The 7,286-nt window shown below is 44.9% G+C and overlaps 2 protein-coding genes across 2 annotated transcripts; one reads left to right on the top strand and one right to left on the bottom strand.

Moving 5' to 3' along the window:
• Positions 1-38: 38 nt before the first annotated feature.
• F5147DRAFT_659778 (uncharacterized protein) lies at positions 39-1,557 on the bottom strand (the record flags this gene model as incomplete). Its single annotated transcript, XM_041434624.1, has 5 exons — positions 39-508; positions 644-1,052; positions 1,106-1,303; positions 1,357-1,458; positions 1,510-1,557. Coding segments are annotated over 5 exons (1,227 nt in total), but the record flags the coding sequence as incomplete, so codon positions are not given.
• A 584-nt stretch (positions 1,558-2,141) lies between these two features.
• On the top strand, positions 2,142-7,286 carry F5147DRAFT_659777 (uncharacterized protein; the record flags this gene model as incomplete). The annotated part of the gene is made up of 21 exons (XM_041434623.1): positions 2,142-2,731; positions 2,782-3,024; positions 3,129-3,257; positions 3,318-3,420; positions 3,477-3,635; positions 3,688-3,764; positions 3,818-3,940; positions 4,019-4,106; positions 4,157-4,207; positions 4,265-4,330; positions 4,380-4,674; positions 4,846-4,955; positions 5,327-5,582; positions 5,630-5,884; positions 5,940-6,016; positions 6,068-6,367; positions 6,418-6,627; positions 6,678-6,830; positions 6,884-6,960; positions 7,015-7,107; positions 7,163-7,286. The coding sequence occupies 21 exons, from the start codon at positions 2,142-2,144 to the stop codon at positions 7,284-7,286; spliced, it is 3,579 nt and encodes a 1,192-aa protein (XP_041284544.1).

Below are 7,286 nucleotides of genomic sequence, written 5' to 3'. Positions count from 1 at the left end.
TCGTGCGTTTCGGCGGGTGTGGGCCAGGAGTCCTTCACCACAACATGTTGGGGGTATTGCCCAGCGGACAGAATGGCGGGCTTGGCAAGGAGGACCTGGGTTCCTTTGCCAGTGAAAGAGAAGGAGTGAAAGAGGCGGCTCTCGATTATCAACTTGTTCAAGTATTTGATAGGACTGCCCTTGATGATGCTAGGGAAAGTCATCTCAAACGACCCGGAGAATGTTGGGAAGAATTGATCATCCCCAAGTTCATCGTCAGGAGCAAGGGTGAAATGAGCGACCGCCTGTATAAAAATCAGTATGTCTTCTGCCTTGGATGCATTGACATCTTTTGTTGTGCAGTTCCCACCACGATCGGTGAGACAGAGTGTGAGGAGGGGACCACACTGGGTGAACCCAAGACAGAAGTGATGAGAGTAAGAAGACATCATCATAAACCAGCTTTGGTCAATGACATATTGTAGTGCTGCGACTCGGAGCTTGCTTGTTGAAGCATACTTCACTTCACCTACATGGTGATTGGCGATTCAGTGATAAGATAATGGTAGAATGAGTCATGGAATCTTACCTATGCTAGCAATTTAATGCCACTCTGAGACACGTGAAGTTGTGTGGTGATGAACCACAGCGATATCCGGCTTACGACGACGGGCAACATAGTTATGGGCGAGGGAGATAACTCTGCGCGGTTCCGGAAGATCAGAAACATATGAGGATGGGAAGTGGCTCATAACAAAACCAGAGCGAAGGTATGCCCAGACAACTACAGAGATGGTCCAGTACAAGTAGGCGACATCGCTTTCATGAAATGGTGGTGGTGCGGAAGCATTGAAATCAGGGCCAGGGACTAGGTTGGGCAAAGGTCTTGAGGGAATCTTGATTGTGTGTGGTGTGACGCGGCTGTCTAGAATCTCTCCAATAGCATGCACAATGGTGGCTATCACTTGCCTGTCGTCCTGGGCATCCTGCTGGGGCACATTCCACTGGGTTACCATTGTCTGCATTTGCAGTTGGATATCGAGGATACCAAGTGCTTGAAGAACAGCGAGAAGCTTCACCAACAACATGAGTGATAGCCGCTTCCTGTGAGTTAAGAGGTACTTACAATATTCATTTGCTCAGGGATATGCAAACCAGCATTGGAAACCCACGCCTTGTTTCCCCATACCACCGAGGTAGCATCTATGGAATACCTCTGGTTGTCATCTGGCACCGCAATCCCTTTGCGAAGGATATCGTCCATGGTAGCATGTGTTGCATGTTGTTGGATATTTTGGCAAGACAAGCCTGACAGACCTTGCATCTGATATTATGGAATTCAGCTTCACTGTGATGACAATACAGAGATGAACTCACCTTAACAATGCACAGGCCATTTGTAGGCAAACACCGCAATGTGAGGTCTTTCTCCCTGAAGTTGAAGTTGCCGGAAGACAAAGCAGAGGTTGCTGCAGCACTCTGAGAGAGAAGATAAGTGCTGATTAATCAGCCACAAACCATAGCGCTCACATTATCACCTGCAACTCTGACAGGGCCTGGGACTCTACTAGCATCCATGATCACTTGAGGATTTGAAGTGCATAAAGGAGGAAGGAGCTAAGATATGCGAAGTTATATGGTGAGTCCTCTGATGAAGAATACTGCAAAGTTCTACTCACCTATCTTTAATCATGATAGATCAACTGCAGTGAAGGGTTCTTCAACCTCCGCGCTTGATGATTCTGCCTTATTGATGGATGGAAGATAATATGATTTGTGTTTACATCCGTGGGAAAATGTTGCTCATTGTCCGATCACAGGTGATTCAACAATGAGCCCAACTTGGATTTTGCTGACAACACTTCCCAATGCCGTCTTCAAGTATGTGCAATCAAGAAATCTTTAAATTACAGCTAACTACAGAAGAACTTATTTTCATTGAGCAAGTGCTTTTAGGTTTAGTTCAGGCGCGGCACCATAGTGACATCTTGTCATCATTGCTACATAGAGTATACAATTTGTGCCCTCATCAACTTGTCACCCCTCCAACCCCGAGTTCTTCCATTCGTACTGGGGTTTCCCTTTCACCACCTCCAACATCACCGCCTCTGAGCCCAACATCACCACCTCCAACATCTGCCTTTCCAACACCAGTTTCTGGCATGAATCCTTCACCCTTACCTTTTGTGGGTGATGGAACCCTTCCCATGGACAAGCAAACCATCAGCAACTTTGAAGAAGTCGACTTATTCTTGCAAGACAGTGTCAGTTCTGAGGGCGACGTTGGATATGATGATGAAGATGTAGGTATAGAGGATGGAAATGAGGGGTCTGATTTTGAAGGTGGCGCAATCCGGCCAGGTACCAGGAAGGTTCGTCAACATCCATATGCTCATCCTGACGATGGCAATGTCCCCCCCATTGGTCCCAATTGTCCTTGTGGCGGGCGCCCCCTTGTTGTACATGCGAGCTGGCAGGAACAGGCTAAGGCAGTTCGTTCCAACCACATTACCACTGATGCCCTCATTGGAGCCCTTGCCACTCCTTGCATAGATGCCGCCTCCCCTTCTCTCAATTTTTGCGCATGGGTTAAGGAGATTGTGTCTTATCTCCAACACCCCCACTATGTCAACTTAGGAGGGGGGTCCATTGGAGAGACGATAGCACGCTGTCATTCAATCTCCCACCAGCAGAATGGGTCCAGCTTTGTTGCAATGCTCACATATATGCAGCTAGTGATACAGTGTCAAAGGTAAGCTTTTACTTAGTGTTACCTTCTCACATTGACTATTCATATTTTAGCTTGATCAACACCTACAAGGAGCGCTCTAGTATTCGTTGGGTTTACAACGACCATGTTGGTCAGTTGCCCAATGCCCCTGCCCAGACTACCTTCAATCGTTGGAACGCTATTGGATGCAAGTTCATATCGCTTGCTGCTGGTGGATCAATCTACATCTTGGTTCTGATCGTGGGCCTCAACATGCGGTGGAAAATCGCAACACTGGGAAGTTGGAAAGATGCTGAGACAGCTGGAAACGTGCAGTGAGCCCCCTCTGATCATTGTGTTTCATTAACTAATCGTGTCCTCACCCAGAAACGCCCACATTGATTCTTCAGTGCATAATCCCTGCAATCGCTTGGATCAGATCTCATCTGCCTCTGTCCCTCGAAAAAGTGTTCTGTCCTTCTCTCCTGGCCAGCATTGGGTTAAATGAAACCCTAGATTGTACCAACCTATCAGTCACCGACAAAGTTTTCGATGCTTTCAAGCAAAAGTGCGTAGTTCGTGATCTTTTCTTTTAAATTGTCACATGCCCTGACTATTTTTCCGTCAGCAATTATATTCTTCCTCCTCATCATTTCGACTCCTGGATGGACTGCACTACTGCAGTAGTGGAGGCGATGGTCACATCAGCATGGATCATAGGGTCAACCCCGGTTACTCATATTACACCATTCATACTGTGAATCAAGCCATTCGCGGGATACCAAAGGTTAGTGTCATCTGGACTACCTTTGACCATGAACATCCCGACAACTGCAAGTTCCCTGCTGAGACCGATCGAAATGAGAACATCTTCTGGACCAAACAGGAGCGAGTAAGGGCAGAGGCTGGTGTTGTTATCCAAGATCTTGATGATTTGCACAATAAGGTGAGTGTGCTAGAATTCGCTTGGCAATTGCAATGCTCATGTACATACTTAGTTGGACCAAAGATATGCTAATGGCAGCAGCGAGGACACCGACACTTATTTGTGCATCCCTATGGATGTGTTCCAAGGGTAAGTCAAGTCGAGGTAATTGCCATGTGTAAATAAAAGTAATGCCTCCCTAGTGCACTTGATCTGAGAAATGCAGATGACAGTCTGATGGCCTTCGTCTGTCCAACACTACCCGAATCCATCCGCAGTAACCTCCTCAGTTCATTCCTTGCATGCTTTGATGGAAATGAGGTCTTGTGCGTGTGAAAATTGAAGGATGACTTTCACGCAGATGACTGCCAAGATCAGGACACGCAAATCGAGCATCATGACAGTGTTACCTTGGAGAAGGTGGCAGAGAAGGTTCTTGAAAGTTCATTTCATTGCCTCCACTTTTCTATTTGGGATCACTATGCTACAAAGGTGGGTTTCAACATTGATTCCCTGTGGGGTAAAAACTAAATATGACGCAGGGTGATCAAGCTCCCACTGATATTCATCCTCACTATATGAGCAGAGAGGACGTTAGTCGGACCAACCATTCCCAAACTTTACCCTACCAGTCAAGGGATATTCTGTAGCACCAACAACTCTACAACAACATTCTCCTGGCATTTGGTGAGCTTTTTGAATGGATTGATGACGTGGTGAGTGGCTTGCTATTGTAGGGTGTGACCAGTATTGACGCCAAGGCAGATCAAGGAATGCTTGCCCACAGAGTACGAGGTCCTAGTTGAACTTGCTCAAGACCTACCAGGTGGTGAAGTATCACCTGTGACACGATTTCTCTCTCTTGTTGTCAACCTGAATGTATCGACCTTGGGTCATCGTGATAGGTTTGACAAGGACTTTTGTCTTGTCCTTCCATTGGGCAACTTCAAGGGTGGGACTTTGGTAATGTTTGAGCAGTGTTTGGTTTTGGAACTTCGCAGTGGTGACTTTGCTATATTTCGTTCTAGTGAAACAACGCACTTTAACTTACCATATGAGGGTAAGTGTGCCTCCTTTGTGTTGCATACGGATAAAAGCTTTGATGTTTGGAAGGACACACGCAATGACTGGGCACCCAATGATCATTTCCATTGAGAATGTAGTAGTTTAATCTTACCTCGTGTTTATCAATGACATTTTGATTTTGCGCTGTGAAATTTCCTAAACTCAGACTACACAATGAATAGTACTACACAAGGTAAAAAGATAAAGAATATATGCTACATGATATGGGGAGGAGTAGCATTGGAAGTTGAGAGTAATATTCATTCATGTATGACGGTAAGAGTGGTATGGACAATTCCAGTGGAAGCGGAGCCATGGAGATTAAAAGAGGGCAGACCTTGGAAAAATTCAGGCCCAAGGATAGCTTGACTGATGGGGTATTGAAGGTGTTACATATATGAAGGCTGCATAGGGATGATGTAGATGTGGATGAAGACAGATGATTATGAGGCGATGTATATGCCTCAGATCATAAGCAATATGTAACATGACGTAACATGCAATATAACCCTAGTAGGTTGTTGTTCTTTGGGACATACCGAGAAACAAAATCTGCTGACATTTGCAAATTGCCTGGGAGTAACACTGGTTCACTCTGTACTATCTATCCTAGCTTTTTGAAAACCTCAATTCTTTGCTCTTCATAGTTCTCTGATATGCCCCCTAGAGCCTCCAGGTCTACTAAGTCCTCTTCTACAAACAGGAATAGCTCCAACAGGAGTACTTCAAGCCGTGGAGGACGTGGTGGTAGGCCTGCTCACACTGGAAGACAGGAGAGCGTCAATCAAAATGAAGTCACTATGTCAGCAGCTGAACTACAGTCCATGAAAACAAAACTGGAAAGGCTGCGTAAAGGTGAACGCATGGAAGCTAACAAGGCTGCTGAAGCCCAAAGGAAAATAGGTAAGTCTAGCCTAAAAAAAATCGCATACAAAACTCACTGTCTCCAGAATCCAGAAAACTAGCTGCTCACAGATTGTCCCAAGAGATAGAGGAGGAAGAGTCTTCCCAACCTTCCTCTCCAAAGCGCATCAGGAGGAACCTACCTACTGAGGATGATGTCCTAGATGAAGATGAGGAGGCTCTAGCAAGAAGCCTGCCTCCTGTCATCAACTCTAGATCCTTGTCACATAGACGAGTTGACTCTGATGAAGAGGACCAGAGCCAGGAGGGGGAGAGTGAATGTCTTAACAAAAGTAATGAATGTAGGTGCTTACTTTTATTATTACGTCTGAATCTTTTGAAAGCCTAGGTGATTAGCAGGTGTCTCAAATACTGAGGATGATCAGGAAAGCAGAGGGGAGAATGGAGAGGAGGGCAATAATAATGGCATGAGTGTCAAGTTGCCTTGCAATATATCATTTGACTAATGAATGCTGTACTTTAAGATAATTGAGGTCAGTGAAGAGGGCCCACCTACTGGAAAGTGCAAGAGATCTCCCAATGGCACTAGAAAGGAGCAAGTCACTTTGTCTATACTGGAGAAGAGCGTCAGAGATCTTGCTATAGCAGGACATGATTATCTATGCATGTATATTGCTACTCAGAATGCTTTTCCTGACAGCACCGCCAAATCTTCTTTCTCCTGGAAGCGCTTAGAGGAAGCTGTAGCCTCTCGCAAGGAATTGAAACAACTTATGGAGCCAGAGTCAAAGGTGCAGAAGACCAAAGAGATGCTCATAGACTACGTACCACCTTTATGATTCTCAGCTGAATTAATTCTAACTTGTATTATCAGATGTGGAAGGGCGTCTCATCTATGAGAGGAACAGTGGCCAACAAGGCTAGAGAGACTATAGGTGATGTGTTGGGACTTTCAGGGATGAAGAGAGATGACATTGTGGAGGCAGTTGAGTGGATGCTGAAGGATCTCAAGAAAGTTCGTAAGGGAGGTGAAGACGATGAAAACATTTCTTTGCCTTTTATTTCTGGTGACTTGGACATCAAGGTATGTTCTATGAGCGCAAACATCATCTAGAATCTAATTATCTGTTCTAGAATAAGATGTTCAACAGGAACAAACCTTTTGGCAACCATTTTTTTCTGTGCATGTATCGTCTATTCTTTATAGGCAATAACCCTGATGGGGTTCATTACGTCCAACACTTCAGGAACTCTTCTCTACCCCTCCTTGCCCTTATCGCAACAGTGGTAAGTGAATTTCATTATATTCAATATTAAGTGTTATCTTATGTATATCTTAGATGGAGTGCGCTCTCTCTTGCTGGGAGACTGGATTGTTCATCAAAAAAGACTTCAGAGATGCGTATTATAAACCAAAGTATTTAATTTTGTATTTCTGACAGACATGCCTCTAGACTAACATATACTCCAGGTATCAATTTTATTTACACTTTCTCAAGAATCTTCAGGAGAAGGCTCCAAGGTGGACAATGAAAATGAGGGAAGAGATGTACCAGAATGTGCTGTGAGCGTCTTTCTTTTTTACTATGATAGTGTTTCTCATGCTTCAATATTTGCAGGGAAGAATCTAATATGACCTATCTTCTTCATATAGAGGATGATGGTGAAGGTGATGGTGGCAATGGCAGGCAGGAGGGTAAGATCAATGTAGATTATGATGCACTGGAAGTGTCTGCTGCTTGA

The sequence above is a fragment of the Suillus discolor genome, assembly GCF_016758755.1.
Source record: "Suillus discolor strain FC423 chromosome Unknown F5147scaffold_209, whole genome shotgun sequence".
Taxonomy (NCBI): Eukaryota; Fungi; Basidiomycota; class Agaricomycetes; order Boletales; family Suillaceae; genus Suillus; species Suillus discolor.
Note: the sequence above shows the minus strand (reverse complement) of the source record. Positions and strands in the feature narration are given on the sequence as shown.